The sequence below is a fragment of the Podarcis melisellensis genome (genome assembly GCF_964234715.1).
Source record: "Podarcis melisellensis genome assembly, chromosome: 11".
NCBI lineage: Eukaryota > Metazoa > Chordata > Lepidosauria > Squamata > Lacertidae > Podarcis > Podarcis melisellensis.
The window spans coordinates 22,448,309-22,468,524 of NC_138543.1; the positions used below are offsets into that span (position 1 = coordinate 22,448,309).

General features: G+C 40.3%; 1 protein-coding gene across 4 annotated transcripts in view; it reads right to left on the reverse strand.

Moving 5' to 3' along the window:
* Positions 1-20,216, reverse strand: part of FER (FER tyrosine kinase) — a 141,335-nt gene that overhangs the window by 87,230 nt on the left and 33,889 nt on the right. For 3 of the 4 annotated variants that reach the window (XM_081930537.1, XM_081930540.1, XM_081930539.1), the window contains exon 11: positions 312-416. In XM_081930537.1, coding sequence (XP_081786663.1) covers positions 312-416 — 105 coding nt within the window. The remainder of the gene's footprint in view (positions 1-311; positions 417-20,216) is intronic. The other variant, XM_081930538.1, reaches the window with a different exon arrangement.

A 20,216-nucleotide genomic window follows, 5' to 3' on the forward strand; every position in this document is an offset into this window, starting at 1 on the left:
GTGGTCCTCCAGATATTGCAGGACTCCAACTCCCATCATTCCTGACAATTTGCCACACTGGCTGGGGCAACAACATCTAGAAGGCCACAGGTTTGCAGCTGGTGTGTTACGGAATGGCCAGGCCTTTTCCTAGAGTTGCTGGAATTCACATTGTTTTGGCTTATACGGCTGTACCTTTTTCTTCAATGCTACTACCAGCTAGACAACCAACCACTTTACATGTTAATATTCTTGCAGCAACTACCAGAATGTTATGCACATAGTGTAAATAAGTTATTTTCCTAAGGAAAAAGAATGTGAGAATACAGTACCTGTGGACTTACCGATGAAGAGCCCAACATAGACTTTGGAGATCTTATCATTCCAGCAATGGAGTGCCGAATGGTATCAAACCGGGAAACTTTATCTTTCTTATCCTAAAAAACAAGGAGGAGAAAAGCAGACCGTTAGAAATTAAATCAGCTATCCTTTGTAGATTAAGTATTCAGTGCTAGGTGGGGTTCCTGCTTTATCAATAGCACTGGGTAAAATAAATTAGGAAACTTTGGCAACTTCAATAAAAACTCCCTGCCTGTTTAAGCCATAAACTTTAATACTTTTTCACAGTTTAAAAAGCAGCATGAATAGTCAGCAAGTCTAAAATCTAACACAATTAAATCGTGTTTCCCCTATTTCTATTAAGAGTCACAAGATGCACTCAGTTCCTTGAGTGTATGGCACTGGGTGGCACAGCAAATAATTTACTGTCATTCCCATAGGAATGTCTGCACCCCATTAAATTTTCACAGAAGGTTTTGCTTTCTTCTTGTCCGCCTTCAAAAGCCGTCCGGAGGCTTTTAAATCGCCCCGGGAAGCGAAGGCTTCGCTGCCGCCCGCCAGCATTTTAAAAAACCCCGGGACAGTGGAGGCTGTCCGGGGCGATCTTAAAATGCTGGCGGGCGGCAGCGCTGCCGCCCGCCAGCATTTAAATAAACCTCGGGACAGCGGAGAAGTCCTCTGCTGTCCCGGGTTTTTTTTTAAATACTGGGGGTGGGAAGAAAAGCCCTTGTCCGCCCCCCCCCCAGCCTTCAGAAGAGGTCGGGGGACAGACTGTCCCCGGACCTGGTCTGAAGGCGGTTTCCATAGGAACGCATTGATTGATTTTCAATGCATTCCTATGGGAAACCGTGCTTTGCAAGACGAAAAACTCGCAAGACGAAAGAACTTGCGGAACGAATTAATTTCGTCTTGCGAGGCACCACTTTATTTTATTCTTCCATTAGAATATGTACATGTTATAGGACAAGTCAAAAAACACAATTGCCATGTTAAGGTTTGATACAAGTAAATTCAGTAATAGGCTATCTTGTGCTTCTAATAGCTCTAACACTTAATAACTGTTTTGGTGACTAAAATACAGCTTAATAAACAAAACTATATGCATACATATAAAAAAGAAGCCACTAACATTAAATATATTATCATTATATGATAATATATTTCAGGATGTCAGTTTCTGGTAAATGGCACCTTGTACTATTGAATGGCACTGCAAAAACCAGTTACTGGCACTAAATAAAAATATAGAAACATCAACTTTTTAAATCAAGGCCACCCAACATGCTGTTACACATAATTGTACAGGCCTAGGTACTTTAAGTGTATAAAGCACTAAAGCTACATTCTGTATAAAAATAAATAAATCAAACTGTATGGCCAAGGTTATAGAACTACTAAGAATAAGGACACATCAAAATAGAAAAAAGGCTATTACATATGGTTGAAATACATATGAATTCAAATGTTCATCAAATTAAATGAATAGCATTAAAAAAAAAAGTTTTCTGTAGCTCACATTTCAGAACTGCCAATGGTGAGTGACACATTACTTACACTGGCAATATCACAGCTTGACTTATTATTTACAGTCATACCTCACGTTGAGAACGTGATCCGTGCAGGAGGCATGTTCGCAACCCGCAGCGCCGCGTCTCCGCATGCGCATGACGCAATTTGGCACTTCTGCGTATGCGTGCGATGTCATTTTGCGCTGCTGCGCATGCACGAGTGTCGAAACCTGGAAGTAACCCGTTCTGGTACTTCCGGGTTCGGCATAGTCCACAACCCGAAAATGCGCAACCCGCAGCGTTTGTAACCCGAGGTATGACTGTACTAGTTTTTTTTAATGTGGATTATAAAACTGGTTCTTACATTAGAATTTACACTTTGTGGAGAATTTTCAAGCAGAGAATATTCTCCGGAGAATATTCTCACCTTACATCACTATATATGCCTAAGGCAGTGTCTGGCAGTACCATTTGCACCCACATAAATCAGAAGGAAGGGGTTGTGGTCAGTGAATCTTTGCACCTGGAAGACCACACACTTCCTGGAACATCCTGTTTTGTCCACAGACTGCTGCCACACACTATGCATGGAGTCACCTACCACAACCACAAGTTTCTTCCTCCTCTGAGGAGTGGCAGGAATCATTCTGTACACTGTACCTTGTACAGCCACCTTGGTGTGTTCTGAGGTTTGCAACTGCTTTACTTGCTCCTCTGGCCCAGAATCAGAAAATAGTTTCCAAGCAGGGTAGGCCTTTGGGACCTCTAATCTGGGCCTGTTTCTTCCAATCCCTGCATTCATGCCAATATAAAACGATTCTTCCCTTATTGTCTGTTGGAGAGTATGTGGATATTATTGGGATAAGTTACAAAGGTAGGAGTCCTACAGCTTGAGAACTTCCTACCCTTTCTCTCAAGTTGCTTTTTCCAGAATGCAATTCCCTTTTTCTGAGATAATTTCCTTGGAAGGTAGCAAGTGTGTTATCAGCATATTCATCCACTATCAGTAGCCTTCTCTCTGAAGGGGTTAGGTCAAGAACGAAAAATGACTTCTCCAAGTCCATTTCCTGAGCGTTCATACTGGTGTGAAAACAGGTATCTAAAGCACCAATCTTGATCGATGTCATTTAACTGATTAGCCACTGAATCTGACGGGGACATAGAGAGTTCAGACCTATCCTCATCTTTGCTGTACCTCGAAACCATCACCAGCTTGAGTTTCCTTGCTGGTAGGCCCCATCAGCAGGGTAACAGTTAGAATTCCTGTCTCCACTAATCCAACCAGTATACCAGTTATAGCATTCAAACCAGAAGCTTCCTTTTCCAATGAATTCATTCTGCTAAAAATTCCCTCTGATGCTTGCTTTGTCAAGAGACACTGGTCGCCTAAAAGTTCCCACAATGAAGCACAGGATATTATCAGAGATGAAAACAGCAGATGCAGAAATTAAATTCTGCATCAAAGTAATCTTGAGGCGGCATCCAACTCATACCTGTTACTCCTGCAACCAAAATTCTCACAAAATAAAATGTCTTCCTCCTTTTAAACAGTATCATGTCTACACAACATGTCATATCAATTTTAAATTACAATCTGTCCGATAATAAAAACAGGCTGCTCTGAGTCCACTGGTGGGTCAATTTTATATCAATGGATTAAATGGCTACTTTAAAAACCGCTCACTGCATTACCATGGATACGGTGCCTAATTTTGCCTCTAGGTCTGCCAGGACTTGGGATGATCAGCTCATTTCACGCACCTCAGGTAATGACAAGATAAAGGGTCTTCTTCAGATAAACGAGTCATGGGGATTAGCAGCAGCTAAATGACTGCTTCTCATATCACTGAGGGGGAAACGGACAAAAAACGATATGTGCATGCTGATGAGTTTTTCTACAAATTCATCCCAGTAATGCCTTAATTCTACATTCACTAACATTCCCCCCCCCCCACCGGAAATGGGTATCTACAATGATGGTCCTAGCTCTTCTGTTTTGCCTGGAGTCATTAAACACATACATTTATTTCATTTACAGATATTAAATCCACTCACTTCATTATTTTCTACACACGGTAAGCAGAGAAGCTGCCAAGGGAAAAAAATGCTACTAGATCTTTGTTCAATACAGGGAGGTCAGTAACAGGCTGCTGCCAAGACAGATACAAAATGGTAGCTCTGCATGAAACAGATTGCATCATGTGCATCCAAGCTTATCAGCTAGGACAGGTATTCTAATGTGGCTATTTAGCAAATGGGTCAAAAGAATGTTAAGAGTTCATTGGGGGGGGGGGGGGAATGCTAGCATTCTTATAGAATCCCCCATGTACTTCACAGCCATTGAGAAGCCTGATATTTGAAAGTATGTGGCCAAATTCCATGTGTTAATACAGATGCAAGTGAGTTAAGTGATTGGCCATCCCACAAAGTCAGTCCAGAAGGATGCCATGCTCAACAGTATAAAAGCCACTGAGAAATCAAGTGGAAGGAGCAAGGCTGCACTCCCCCATCCTTCTCTGTATAAAGACCACCCATTGGGGTGAAGATATGGATTCGGTCCAAACCCACACTGGCATGGATCCAAATCATCATCCAGGATTGCCTGCTGTTGTTCCAGCAACAACCCTCTCCAACACCTTCCCCCAAAAGGAAGAATTTGAGACTGGAAAATGCATTGGGTGCTTGGCTAGCTTTTTTCAGTAATGGCCACACCACCACCTCCTTTAAAGCAGCAGGCACGACCCCCTTAACACAAATAAGTAGTCACCACTCCCTGGACCCAACCCCAATCACCACCAGCAGCAGCAGCAGCAGCAATACAAGACCTGTCTTTCACCATGTCCCTTGGAAACCACAAATTAAATCAAGGAAGAAAATTACAGAAGGAAACGTACAAAACAAAGAGATAGACATAAGACAGAGCAGCCTTCAATAACCTGCCAAACTTTATTACGCCCTCAAGCTGTCATTTAAGTTTCTGCCAAGTCTCCCTAAACTCGACTCAGCTTCAGCAGTAACTAGTTGCTTGAGAGATGCTGCCTTCAAGTTCTGATCTTGCAAAAATGACATGGTATGTCCAGGGAAAAACACAGCCTTGACACTTCCAAAGAGACTGCATGCAATCAGTAAAGTATACAGTACTCATGGAAAATGTAGCTGGAAAAGTGCTAACACAGCTTAAATTAATAACAACATTAAAATACAGCTAGGAACTAATTTTTCACAGGCTTTGAAGATTAAAATGAGTAATAACTGGTAAACTCCCCCTCCCCACATGTTGTTCAGAGTTGGCTTACTCTTTCCACTTCTTCCAAAAAGAAAAAAGAAAAAGTCTCAAGTGTTAGCTTGGGTGGGGAAAGAGAGATTTCTCTTTTAGCATGCAATGTTGGAACATTATGAGCCACAGGGATCTCTCCATCAGCCTTCCCCACCAGTCTTCTTGTTCCCTAAGACTTATCTTTGCCCAAAAAAAGGAGGAGGAAGAGGGGGGAATCACTAACATGCTGGAGCAGAAGCAGAGGTTTCATCTTTGCAACACAGAGAAACCGTTGTCAGAGAAGAATGGGGAATGTATGTTCCCGTGCCTTCTGGATCAATTATTTGGAGTAGTGGAAACTTTTCCTTGCTCATTGGCACTGACACACCATACAAACATCCAGGTCTTAAGAGATGAGGCCTCCACAACCAGCCCTCTCTGCAACTCGTCCTCCACCTTAGCAAGAATAAGAATCCTTTGGTAAGGATAGGACTGGCTGGCAATAGGGAGGACTGGCAATAAAAGAACCCACAACAAACTTGAAGGAGAATTGGGCTTGGCTCACAATGAGTTCAGAGTTTCACAGCTGCAGGAATTAACTTCCACCCCATCCCAAAGTCACACTATAATTAGGCATTGATTATGGTGCACCCTTCCATAGTTTACATTATGCTTCTGGTTGGCTACTGTGGGAAAAGAGTTCTAGATCCTTGGTCCAATCCAGAAGAACTCTACTTATGACTTCAATGGCATGTAGCCTAATTTATACCAATATTATGAAAAAGCTGGACAGCTTTTCAAGAAGCTTCCAGATGCCACTCACACTAACATTCAAAAGGCTGAGTCACCAAACACATTCGGGATGCTGAGAAGACAGTGTTCCTGAAGGCCAACTGTTGGCTTTTTAAAACCAGCAGCTTCAAAATGAAAGAATATGCTTGCCAAAGCATACAACTTCTTTGACTAGAAATAAATACTTGAGATGAAGCCACACCCGATCTGTTCTTAACCTGAAACTGTTCTTAACCTGAAGCATCCCTTTAGCTAATGGGGCCTCCTGCCACTGGAGCACGATTTCTGTTCTCATCCTGAAGCAAAGTTTTTAACCTGAAGCACTATTTCTGGGTTAGCGGAGTCTGTAACCTGAAATGTATGTAACCTGAAGCGTATGTAACCCGAGGTACCACTGTACAACATCCATGGTCTCCCACATAAGACAGTGTGCACACATCAAATGGTATGATCAATCTCCCACTCTTTTCTTCAACCTAGAAATTATGTGCAACAACAAACAGTGACAACCAGGCCAGGGTAAGCTTGAATATGCAAAAACTGGTTAAAAGTACTGAACTCCAACAACACATGGAGTTAACTGGATGTAAATATGACACTATCCCTTGGTTGAACTCCATTTACCAAGCAACACAGTACGCAAATCCTATTTATAACACATATCTAAAATTGAAATGTAGATAAGCACTTCAAAGTGACACTAATATCATTTCAATTCATCCACCTAATGTACTTAAATGTTCTTTCCAAAGCAATTAGCAATTAGACCTCCTTCTAATACTTTCTCAAGGTACAGAACATACAAGAGGCAGTGTGTTATAGCAAACAGTGTTGCATCTGGACTAGGGAGAGCTGAGTTCAGATTGCTGGTCAGCCATGAAACTCACTTAGGTGACCTTGGCAAGTCAATGTCTCTCAGTCCAATTTAATTTACAATATTTTTAGGAGAAAAATATTGAGAAAAATATACCCCTGATAGGGAAGTTGTTCTAGCCCTTTAATTATGGTTACCTCAATACTGCACACCTGTGATTATCCCAATATTTTTCTCCTAAAAAATATTTAATGTTTAATGTTTAGAGCTTTTAGGGGAATTTTGTTTTGGGGGGATAAGAAACCTGCTAAGAGGCATATAAAATTATGCATGTGTGGAAAAAGATATTTCCCCCTTCTCTTATAATACTAGAACCCAGAGTCATCAAGTAAAAAACAACAGTGACAGATTCAGGACAGAGAGAAATAAGTTGTTCTTCACACAGCGTATAGTTAACAGAATTTGCTACCACAAGATGTAGTGACAGGCACAAACTTGGACAGCTTTAAAAGAGAAATAGATATCAAAGGCTATCAAAGGCTACTGATCATGATGGCTGTCTTTTCACCATGGCTGTAGACCTCTGAATATTGGAAAAGAGCCAACGCAACACCAGTTTTTAAGAAGGGATCTGGTAGTGGGGAATCCTGGAAATGACAGGCCAGTTAGTTTAACATCCATGAAAACTGGTGGAAAGCATTGTTAATGAAAAGAATTAGCAAGCATATAGAAGAACAATCCTTTTGTGCCACTGTTGTCATGTCCTGAGCAAAGGAACAGTGGGACCGAAGTCTTCATATTCATAATAATGCTGAAAGAGCAACTAAAATGATCAAAAGGATGGAAAGGGCGCAACATTTGGTACTCTTCGGTTTACAGAAAAGGTGGCATGATAGATGCTAACAGAATTATGCATGACATGGAAGAAGTGGATAGAGCAAAAATTCTTCTTTCTTTCTCATAACACCGGAACTATTGAACATCCAGAGAACCTGAATGTTGGAAGATTCAGACAAAAGAAAGTGCTTCTTCATGCAGCGCAGTTAAACTATGGAGCTCGCTCCCTCAGGAGGCAGTGACGGCCACCAACATGGATGGCTTTAAAAGAGGATGAGACAAATTCATGGATTAGCAAGCTAATGAACGGCTACTAGCTGTGATGGTCATGTTCTGCCTATACAGTTGCTGAATACCAACTGCTCAGAATCACAAATGGGCAGCATGCTGTTGCACTCAGGTCCTGTTTGCGGGATTCCCACAGGCATCTAGTTTGTCACTGTGACAATAGACTGTCCGGACCAGATGATGCGTTGGCCTGATCCAGCAGCTCGTCTTACGATCATAAACATGAGTTGGAGACCAATATTGCACTCCTGTCCAACTTGTGGTCTTCACAAGGACACTTGGGTTGGCCATTGTTAGAATAGAATGCTGAACTTTAAAGGCATCTGGTCTGATCTAGCAGGAAACTTCCTTGCATTCTTATAACAATGTTATCTCCAAGCCAATTATACGCAAATTATAAAATGCTGAAGTAATATGTAGGAAAACACATAGGATTTTAGATGCTAAACTTGCCCAGGACAGCCTTTGATATTGTAAAGACAGTTGAGGACAGATTAGATATTTGAATAATCACTCCAGAGTAGCCATTCATGTGTGCTCTTGCATCTTCCCAGTTGGAAAACTTCTCCAATATAATCAGAACAAAAGAAATACATCTGATGTTATTTCAAGGATTATGATCTCTCCAACTTGGGGGACTGCTTTTTTGTATGTGTAATTCATGTGAAAGAGACTGGAAATCAATTCCTCAGTTGTTTGTTTTTTCAATTTATTTGGGTTTTATTTTTTGTCCTCACAACCATTACCTCACCCACAATGAATTTAAATTGTATTATATTTCTTATACATTAGTGCCTCTGGAAAAAAATATCCTATGTTGCACAAATGGGGGCAGCCTGTTCAGCTACTGAAGGAAATGAAGTTCCTCTACAATATCAGTTTTGCACAAGCATCATGGGAGAAACAGATAACCTAATCTTAAAAGAAGCCTATCCACTACAAAGGCAGTACCTCATTTCAATTCAGGACAAGCCGTGTATGTTGCAGCATTTATTTGCACTAACTCACATTTGGTACTAAATTCAAGTAACACAATATAGCTGTTAAAATACCAAGAGTATTTATTATGTTTCTTAGCCTGACGGCATATATTTTAGGTGAGATACAATTACACAGTTTAAAAAGAATTGAATGCAGACACCAAAATAATTAAATCAAGAAAACTGAACCAAACAAAGACATTGCCAGACCAAAAATTATAGCTACGGTAATCACAAACTTGGAGGAACAGGTCAAGGAGGAGCAGGTCAAATCCCAACTCCCATTAAAAAAAAACAGTTAAATGGTATCAGTATTGGAAGCTCATTTAAAAGATATAAAATAGTGTTAAAAGCATTCAAAATATTACAATGCTTGGGATTTTTTTTAATGGTCTTTGCCTGGCACTGAAAAGACATTAATGTTGATGGAGGTGAGTCTCTCTGGGGGAACATTGCACAACTGGGGGACGGAGAGGATTCCACTTTTGCACAGAGCTCACATAACACTACCATTTAATTCATATCTTTATATCTTGATGCATGATCAATTTTTTTCTATTGTACATTCTTTACATTTTTACTACTTAGTATTTCTGTACCCCTCATTCTTTTAGCTTATTACATCTGCTGGCGGGGGTGGGGGGAAGAGAAAGTGAGCTGTCTTGAGTCCAGGGAGAGATACAGAGGAGAGAAGGTCACTGTATCTGGCTGCTAAACAAAAGGTTGGTGGTATGAGTCCACCCAGGGATGGCTGTGGAAACGATTCCTCCATTGAGAGGGGTTGGATTAGATGACCCTTGGGGTACCTTCCAACTCTACTATTCTATGATCCCTGGTTGTCCTGTCTGGACTATCCTGACACTGCCTAACAAAGACACCCCAGTCATTTCTCCAACAACTCCAATGTAAAAATATGATGGGCTACTGCAGAAAGGGAGACAAGGCAGAAAGAAAAAGGAAGATGCAGAGGGAGTTCAGAATTTCACCCACATACAGATTCATTTTCTTCCTAGTATTTTTATTTATCCTTCATAGGGTATAGCATAGTCATTCACAATCTTGACTGATTCTCAAAATCTACTTATTGGCCATAACCCAAAAGGCCATTTCAGCATACCTATGGGCTTTAGCCTGCCAAGTCAGGCTTCTAACTACTTATTTAAATACAACATGGATCTCACATCAGGCTGCTTTTAAAATCCTGTCCCTACAAGTCTTCAAAGGAGGTTTGTAATGCGACAAAGAGGAATGCTGGACAGGAAACATGAATACACAGACATGATGTTACATTAAGCTTAGTTGCAGGATTCTCTGGGCTATGGCCATTTCGTTTCATTTTCTCTGTCATCAGAGCATTGCCAAGCTTCAGCCAAAGACATATTAACTACCTCTTCAACGTCTTTTAAATCCAACAGAAACCAGAAATGCCTCAGTAATGTTTTAATGCTAGTGTCAATGAGCATAAACATTCACTACCTCCACATTACAGTATTATTTATGTATGGGTGTGGGTGGCTATATCATACATACATAGTGGTTAACACAAGGAAACAGGTAACTCCCATAGAAATGAGAGCATTTCCATTTACTGAAATATTCTCCTCAGCCCATGGAATAGCCTCCTTCTGTAACATTTAAGAATTCATTTTTAAAAAAACTTGCTGCATATAAGAAAAGGACTGAAAATAGTGTGGAAAGAAAACCCACTACCTGCTTTATTATAAAGGATAGTATTCAACATAGCACTAATGTGAACATACCATCAGCGTAATAATTTCTCCTTGCACAATGGAACATTCTCCTCTCCCTGTGTGTCCCCAACCCTCCAGAACAGATCTGAGGATGGCAAAGCGAACACGAATTGCGGGGGCGGGGAGGGGGGAGATTCCACTACATCAGTGCTAATTTTTGTGTTGAATACCAAATATACCAAATATTTTGTTGAATATCACCTAATGAGACTCTAGGTAATAACATAACCGTTATCTTACAGTTTAAATGTATGCATATTTAAGCAAGAAGAATAAAACCTAAAAAGATGCAGTCAGCTTCTTAGCACTACTGAAATATTTAATAAGTATCCAAATACTGCAGAATATCAGTTACAGGCGGGGTAGCAGAGCTTTGTTCCATGAGCTCTTTACTTGCGTTCTAAAACTACATTTTCAATATGAAAAACCTACAGCCAATTAAGGTGCCTTTGCAAACATCATGCCTCCAAGCTACCTGAAATTACCACCTTCCCTGTGAATATTTCCGCACCTCGGTGTTCACAAGCAAGAAGTTTATTAAAAATCTAGTTAGATATGACTATCTTGCAGGTCTACCCTCTGCTTAGAAACTCATGTGGAGAGATACTGAAAATTCTTTATCTCAGTAAAACAGAAGCCTGACGGAATTAACCCTGATCAGCTTTTGGCGAGATAGGGAAGGAAATGCACTCTTAACCAGTTTAGCTTTTTACATTAACTGTATTAAAGGATAAATCTTACCCTTTCATACGCTGAAACAGAAAGAGATATGCAGACTGAACAGATTAAAAACCAAGGTGGCTGTTTCTGTCAGGCAGTCAGCTCAGCAAGACTACGAATACATCCTTCATCAAGCGGTCTATTTGTAATAGCCTAGATGTACAATGTTTTGTTACACTCTGATTTCGTATCACCTGTAACATGCAAGTCCCAAGATTTTGAACTGTGAACTGAAAAGGAGAAACCTGGATGTGCAGCCCATCTATATTTGTTTACTCCTGAGTATTAGGGACCGATCCTTTAGGATGGCAAGCCCTTCTTTGTGGAATCATCCCTGTTGACTTTCAGGTGTCTCCTGAAAGCTCAGTTATTCAAGCAGTCCTAACCCCCCCCCAAAAAACCTAGTTATTTATTGATCCTATAGTAATTTTGCATGCTGTATACCCCCTTGCTGTATTTTTATGAAAGTACAGTCTGTTAATGTTGGAATAAATACATAGTTTGTGGATTTAAGTATAGGAATTTTAAAAGTAACTTTTTTAAAAAGTGTTATATTGTTATAATTTCATATCCTCATACAATCTGGTGTTTTAAGTTGTCAGTTACATGACCTCTCAGCCATGGACACCCTTGGATTTTCTGCTTCCACTCTACCTTGCCAGAACATAAAATGCCTTCGTTCCTATCCCTACCATCGATTTGTTTCTATGCAGCAGAAACCCATTCTATTCCCAGAAAAGCTATTGCTCTAGGCATCGAGATCACCTAAAATATTCACAGAGGACGTTATATGTATTCTGTGTATTTGAATGTTTGTTGCTTACGCCCACATTTCCTTAGGGAGAAACAATGGTATTCACAATTTCACCATCATCACTCCAGAAAGAATAAATAAAAAGCTAAGATATATTTATTTAAACATATCTGTTGATGGGTTTTGGTGTGATCTTGCTACCTTAGGAACATAAGTTGCTCCCAGCAATCCAACTGTGCTATCATATGCTTACAGCAAAAGCTTACTGCCCTGCAAAAGTAAAAAACTACACACACACACACACACACAGAGAGAGAGAGAGAGAGAGAGAGAGAGAGAGAGAGAGAGAGAGAGAGAGTGTGTGCAGGGGGCGGGGGGAAGCAAATGAAACAAACCCAGCAAAGAATATGAACCTCTTCAAAAATTCTGCATTATCTCCACATTCTTTTCAACACGGTAACTTCTTTCCCTGCATCATTTGAACCAATAAGCTAATGGCCTGGAGCAAAATGGTCAGCTGCCCTGGGATCCTTTTTGGGAGAAAGCGCAGGATTGAAATTAATTAAAAAAAACAAGGGCCAGAGCTCAGTCCATCTCTTTCCTTCAGCATTTAAGGCTGCAAGCCTAGGCACACGTACTTCAGTGTGAAATCCAATTAACTCGGAGGTTCTTACTTCTGAGTAAGCATGCCTAGGATTGCCATGTATGTGACCTATAGCTAGGGATGGGGGAGAGATTTTATTTTGTTTGCATTTTAATGAGAAATTACCCAATATGCACCAATATGCAAAGTGAAAATCAGCCACCCTTTGATATTCTCCAAATTTTACAATGCAGTTCTCCAACCAAACTATGTATTCAATGTTCTCTGTCCATCATCACAAGGGTTCTTGAGTGTATTTTAATATTGTGTAACAGAAGGGTCCAAAACCATAGTTGCGCTAGAAGAAACTCACTATGCAGCTGATGGTGCGCAAAGTTACTAGAAAACTGCTTATACATTCAACAACATTTCACTGGCACAAAATATTTCAGTAGCAGAACAAATGTACTGTTAAGTGACTTTACCTTACCACTACATTGGGTACAATCAGCGACTACAAGAATGCATTATATGAGAAGTTGTGCATTAAAATGCAAGTATTGGTGAAAATAACAAAATGTGTATTATGGAAAATTGTTTTCAGGTCTGTGTACTAGACAAATTGCATACAAAAATGTGTTTATTAAGAGAAATCCACATTCAAATGTCCCAAAAAAATTTTTTAAAGCAAATTGCTGCAGAAATGTGGAGAACTAAAGTTAAGAATGAAAAAAATGAGAAATGAGGGTACCAAGTCTATTGTCCTCCATGTTTCTCACATGAGCTCATATGCTAATTCAGAGAGCAAGCAGTTTTATACTGAGCATTAAAATTATATATGAGTTTTCAGGAAACCATTTAACTAATGTACCAAAAATGCTGTAACCAAGTTCAACGCCTAAAAGGTTTAGCCTAATTCAAAATATTAATTCATTCATTTGTTTGCCATTTCTCCACAAGATTATATTCTTACAGAAGGCTCTTTTAATAGAGTTCAAGAAACAGGATAAACTAATCAAAATCATGCTCTTGAGATGAGTAACCTGAATAGCGTTTTATGCGTCTTTACATTTTTTTCTAAGTAAGTTGTGGTGAATCCTCAGCACTCACTGGTTTCTTTATAACCATGAATACTGCAAGAAGAGCTAGAATGATATCTCCTTATCAGTAAGTACTCTTAGCTGGGAAACTGGAACCCAAAGCTGAATACACGCCCCATGATCAGCTATGAACTATCACAAACTGTGTTGCTTACCACTTGCCTTTCACGCACCAACACTTTCCCTTCATCTTTCAGGCCCGAATTCAGATGGGGAGGTTGAGGTGCCTGGAATGAAAAAATATTTCCCATATTGTCCTGGTCCTGTACTGCTTTCATCAAGCACCTGAGGCTTATTATATGGCTGTTAAGCCATGGGTAGGCAAACTAAGGCCTGGGGGCCGGATCCGGCCCAATCAATATAGTCCGGCCCCCCACAAGGTCTGAGGGACAGTGGACCAGCCCTGGCTAAAAAGGTTTGCTGACCCCTGAGCTAAGCCATGACTAATGCTTATGTGTGTCTCGCGGTTTGTTTCAGTGTGGTGCAGGGTTTCTGTCTGATGCAGCAGACATTGGGTTTGAGTGCTAGGAAGTGCTAGAAAGGGGTGTTCGTATGGAGCAAAGTGTAAGGGTTCATGTGTCTGTGTCGCAGTGTGAGGTGGTGTCCCTCAAGACAGTTCCTCAGGTTTCCAAATGGGCCCGTGGGTCCAAAAATGTTGGCAAGCCCACATCTAACCATTGTACAATGAATAGGCATTGCACACAGCTTCCACTAGGTAGCTCCCTCTGCAAACACTGTAGGCCTGGCCAAAAGTTTGCTTTAAAAACCAGTTTTGTGCATGGCCAGCCTTGCTTTGCCTTGCTTTGCTAAGAAAACGTTAAACTTTTGAACCTTTGATCATAACTTCACCAAACCAATGAGGAACTACTATCACCAAAAAGCCTGGATAAAAGTACAGCAGCAGTTTCAAGAAAATTGGATATATGTGGTGGTTTTTTAACTGTTTTTACTCCAACGATTTCAGCAAAAAGGGTCAGTGTCAATTTCCAGCATTGTATCTGTGGCAAATTTTATTGGATCAGTTTGAGATTCAGCAAATTTGTACACCCCCATCAGGTCAGTTATGCTTACCACCTTTCAAGTTAATGGGTAGATGGGTGCTGTTTTTATAAATGTGAAATCTTTTTTTCTTTTTTGCTACTTCTGTGATTCTACTGGCCTTAACTAATGGGGTACTCCTATGCTGCTTTAACAGGTGAACCTAAGAATACACCTTCAATAACAGAAGGTTGGATCCAGACATCAGCTAATGGAAAACTCACATGAATAAAATTAGCAAAAAAAACAACAACCCCAACCTCTTTGTACTCAAGACAGCCAGGTCAGATCATAGCCATTGAAATTATAAATAATATGAACAAAAGGCAAACAAATACAAATCAAGGTTAACATTCCTTCAACAGCTTGACTCAGCACAAATGGGGATGGGGAGCAAATTGCAACGTTGCACCATAAAATTATGGTGCAAATCATTCTCTTGAGGTAAACACTTTTAGAATCTTACCGAAACTTTGGTGCTTCCTGTATTGGTAGAAGGTGTGAGGGACTTAGAAGGGACAGCAGGAACCAGAGCTTTAGAGGAAACTGGAGGAATCCCAGACTCAACCGTCTCATGTGCAGTATGGTGTTCATGGTCTGGTTTCTCCTCAAACCCCGGACATTTGCTACATTTTCGGTCCATAGTGGATTCTAGTATGCTAAATATGATTGTCCCCAAACAAAAACAAAAAAAAATCTAGCTGTGTGTCAGCAATCAGGAATCTCAAATAATTCTCTTGCGATTCTGCTAATTCCTAAACTTCAGACACACAATCTTCAACTCAACTGTACCCAACTTCAAATCAAGTCTCCAAATCTTAGCAAAACAGTCAGTTTATATTTCACGCCATATGCTGCCAGACAAGGTTATTCTTCACCCAATAACAAAAATGTTGCAAGTGATCAGTCATTTGCTCCGCTTATTTATAGGCTCGCCGTAATACAAGTCAACAGGTTTTTTTAAACTCCATTCTGATTTATAAAGAAAGCACTTTCATAGCACTTAAGGCATTACTGAAATGCTTCCATTGGTGAGCAGGTGTTCCAGGCTATATTCTTGAGCTTCCAGTTACTGCGGTGATAGAATGCCCCAGAATCTGACAGAGTTCCTGTGTCACTTTAGATATGAAAATTCTACTCCTGGAAATGCTTAGAACACTTGCATGCATTTGGCTGTGCTGCAGAACAGTGTAACCCTATGGTACATTGATATGGATATATATATGGAGATAGATGATGATAGATATAGATAGATAGATAGATAGATAGATAGATAGATAGATAGATGATAGATAGATAGATAGATAGATAGATAGATAGATAGATAGATAGATAGATGATAGATATAGATAGCTTAAGGAAATGTTTAAACAGCAGTCTCCAAGGGCGAGTGTGTTTTCATTAAAAACAACAGCAGCAGCAAACTAAAATATAGCACTTAAGCAAATGCACTGATTTTATTCGGAGATACCAAAAGAGAGAAACCTTTGGCAGAGCATGGGAATAACACAAAGCAGTGCCAATTCCAGGTTCTGATGAGCTTTTGGGCAAGTTGCTATCAGTGCCCCCCTCTTGTTGCTGCCCATCCACTTGCCTCTTCCACCAGGTCCAACCCAAACCACCTCTCTGAGGGAGAGGACAAATCATGCAAAGGTGACTGGCTCCTTCTCCTCACCCAACCCAGTGGCAGCTCTCTGGGAAAGGGTAGCCGAGAGCAAAAAAAAAACCAAGGAAGAAGAACAGCAGCAGCAGCAGGTGCTTAAAGCATTGACAGTAGGCTCTCTACTGGGTTGTGGGATGTGGCTGGCAATGCTAATCTTGTCACAAGGAATATTGAGCCTCAAAGAATTATCGCCCAAAACTGAAACCACAACCTTGTGACCAGCTGATCTCTGGAGCAGAGTAGATGGATTGGCTTAATTCAAGGTGATTTAAATCAACAAGGAAACTGGTTGCTTTAACTGCTAAAACATACTTGGCTGCCACTCTTATTTATCTAGTTATTCATTTTATTTATATCCCACATCTCTCCTAGTGAAGCACCAAAGGCAACATATATAACAACAGAAAGCAGATACAACTAAAACATACACAATAAATATAAATATCTAAAAATGCCCAAGTAAATAAGTGAAGTATAAAAACATCACTGAAAACACTTAAAACTATTTGAAAGCAAGCAAGCAAGCGCGCGCGCACACACACACACACACACAAACAAACACACACACACAAGCACAAGCTGCACCTTAGAAAACACTGCCTCAACAGCACTGGAACAAAAACGTATTTGCGTACCAGTGAAAATAAAACAGAGAAGGAGCCAGCCTAGCCAAGTTCCACAATCTGGGAGCATCCACTGAGAAGGCCCTCTCTTATGTCCTCAACAAACTAACTAAAGTATTTACACAACCAAGCGGTGAAATCCAAAACTATGGACCTAAATGCTTTGCTCATGCAGCCTACCTACTTCAGAATTATGTCTGCTTTGTGACAAGGGACAGATTTCACTCACTTGGAGTTTGAGGCTGTAATCCTGTATCTGGAAGAAGCTTCTACTGAACAAATTGAGACGTGCTTCTGAATCAACATGCATAGGTTCAGGTTATAACTTGGGTTTCAAAGAAGTAGGGTCTGGGAGCTGGGGGGGGGGTTGTGTTTTTCAGCGTAGCAGAAAGTAGATGTCCGTGTTCTTTTTAAGAGTCATAACGTATCGAAAATTTGTAAACTGAATTCATTACAGAGAAGTTGGAGAATGGAATTTTTTTAAAAAAAAAAAATCAGCCATAAGAGCTCAGTGCATGATCCTAGTGAGATTTAGGGCAGCAGATCCTAAGTCTGTGGGCCAAACAATATGGGATGTTGATCTTTGCATCTATCTTGAGGGCTTTTAAAAATACAAGTCGTATTGGGTGGGCAGGTGGGAAGAATGTAATTAAATAATACACACAGTTAAAATGACCCTAAAAAGCAAGCACCAACTCTAAAGATGCTGCCTGAGCTAAAAATGTTGCTTAAGTTATCCACTAACACTGATGTGCTGTAGTCCAAAACATCTGGAAGGCATCAGGTTGACAGAAGCTGCCCTACCAACTATTTTCTCTCTATTAACTGAAAAGGATGGTGATGTGACATTAAGCAAATGGTAGAGTCCATGATTTTCTCCCAGCTTGACCTTATCTGACTATTCTCCCTACTGAAGTGTAGCAAAAGTATGCCTCGTTATAATTTGGACATACATTTGTGATTTAAGGCAGTCTCCTTTAGTACAGAGAGAAACTTTTTCTGTTGTTGTTCTCTTACCTTATGGGTAATTTTTTTGTTCTAAAAAACAAACTTGTGAATTAAATAAAGGTTTTTCTTCAAAATCATACCTTTAAGCTGGCAGTGAGCTCCACCTACTGGCAAACTGACCCAGATATGATAGCTTTTTATACCTAACATTCCATCTTTGACTGAACTATTATTTTTTGTCGATGATATGAACAATTTGAGATGGACATTGACAGTGCTTTTTTTCGGGGGGGGGGGGGCGCAAGAGTACACATACCCCTAAACATTTTGTGAATCTAAGTTTGGCCTCACTGAGGGGCAGTATTTCAATATGAGTAGGAAAATGAGATTTAAGCACTGGACATTGATACAGAATCACAGATTGTCTAAGTATGGTAGGTTTTTAGTCAGCTATCTTCATAGCAGAGTTTCTGATCCTGACTTGCTCCTCTAAACCTGCTTTTCTCAAACCGGTATCCTCCACATGTTTTAGCTACAGCTCCCATCAGTCCCAGCCAGTATGCTATGTTGGACATGGTTGATAAGGGATGCAGCCATAAACATCTAGAAGGTACTAGGTTGGGGAAGCTGCCCTAAATCGCAGTTAAGACTTCCCACATATGGAGCAGCAGTTGGTCGAACAAGAAAGTGAAACTTTCCAGTTCACTCCCCATCACTGTAGGAGTCAAAGGCTTGTATATGAAACATTAAATCACAGATTATTAGCACTACATCAAAACCTGGCCATTATATAATTAAATCCATGTCACATTTATAATACACACTTCTCTTGCAAATCTTATAGAACGATGGATCAGAGTCTCTCTTCCTATGAGACAGAAGAATTGGCATTTAGCTCCTTTGGAGCAGGTTTTCAGACCAGTTGCACAGGGAGCAAAGCAGGCTACAGAGAGAAGGCCGAATCTGCAATGGGTGTCAGAGCTGGCCACCTGAGTTTGCTATTAGCGGTAGTGCCTCCCCACTTCATCCCCAATTCTTCAAGCCCTCTGTTCCCTGTTGTAAATCTGTCCATTCTCCACCATCTGTGTTCTTAAGAATTGGGAAAGGAAGAGATCAGACATTGGATATAGTAGTTCTGAGACCCACTTATGGCAGGCTTTATCACTTCATCATGTAAGAGACCTTTCGTGGTAAAAGCACCAAAACAATTTATAATGCCTAGACCTCTTTGTTTCCTTCCCTGGTCATCTAGGAACAGCAGAGTTATCCTAACTTCCTCAGAATGCTGTCATGAAGTCATGTTAACATTGTTTTCATTCCATACATTTACATGCCCTCATTTCTACACAGAGTTCTAATGCTATTCTGCTTTTATTCACTTTCACTTTTTTATTCACACTTTCTTGAAAAAAGATAAAACATTTGATGTTCCCACAGTTTATTTGCTGCAGTAATGAAATATAGCTTTCAAAAACAAGATGAATACTTTTATTAGACAGTCACTGATTTAATGTCAAGATGAATATTTCTAACTTCAGCTTCAATCACAACCATTCTTAAGATCTCACTTTGGAATTCTTGATATAAAAATGCTGACAAAAATGTTTTTAAGCAACTTTGAGTTTCTTTTTTCTCTTTTCTTTCCCCCCAATGTTCATCATTTATGCCCTACCCTCCTCTTAAGTATTCAGGGAGTTCAGAGATACATGGAATTAATATATTTTATCTTCCCAATAGGCCTGTCAAGGTGGTCATCCATCAAGCTACACACGCTGAAGCAACAGCAGCTTACCCTTGGTTTGCCCAAATTCAACACTACTACACCTGCAGTTCTCAACTTGGAAGCACCTTTCAATGCAAATATGCATTATGGGACCCACTTATTTATTTATTTTACCATATGCAGAAATAGTGTTATGGGGCAGCACACTAAATGCCAAGCTATGACCAACTTGTGGGAACCAGCCTACCAGATGAAGGTCAGTGCTATCAGTGACATAAAGCAAGGTGACAGAGCTCTCTCAATTCCATAAGGGTAATCAGTAAGTGGAAGCATGGGAAACAGATTACAGTGGTACCTCGGGTTACATATGCTTCAGGTTACAGACTCCGCTAACTCAGAAATAGTACCTCGGGTTAAGAACTTTGCTTCAGGATGAGAATGGAAATTGTGCTCCAGCAGGAGGCCCCCTTAGCTAAAGTGGTGCTTCAGGTTAAGAACAGTTTCAGGTTAAGAACGGACC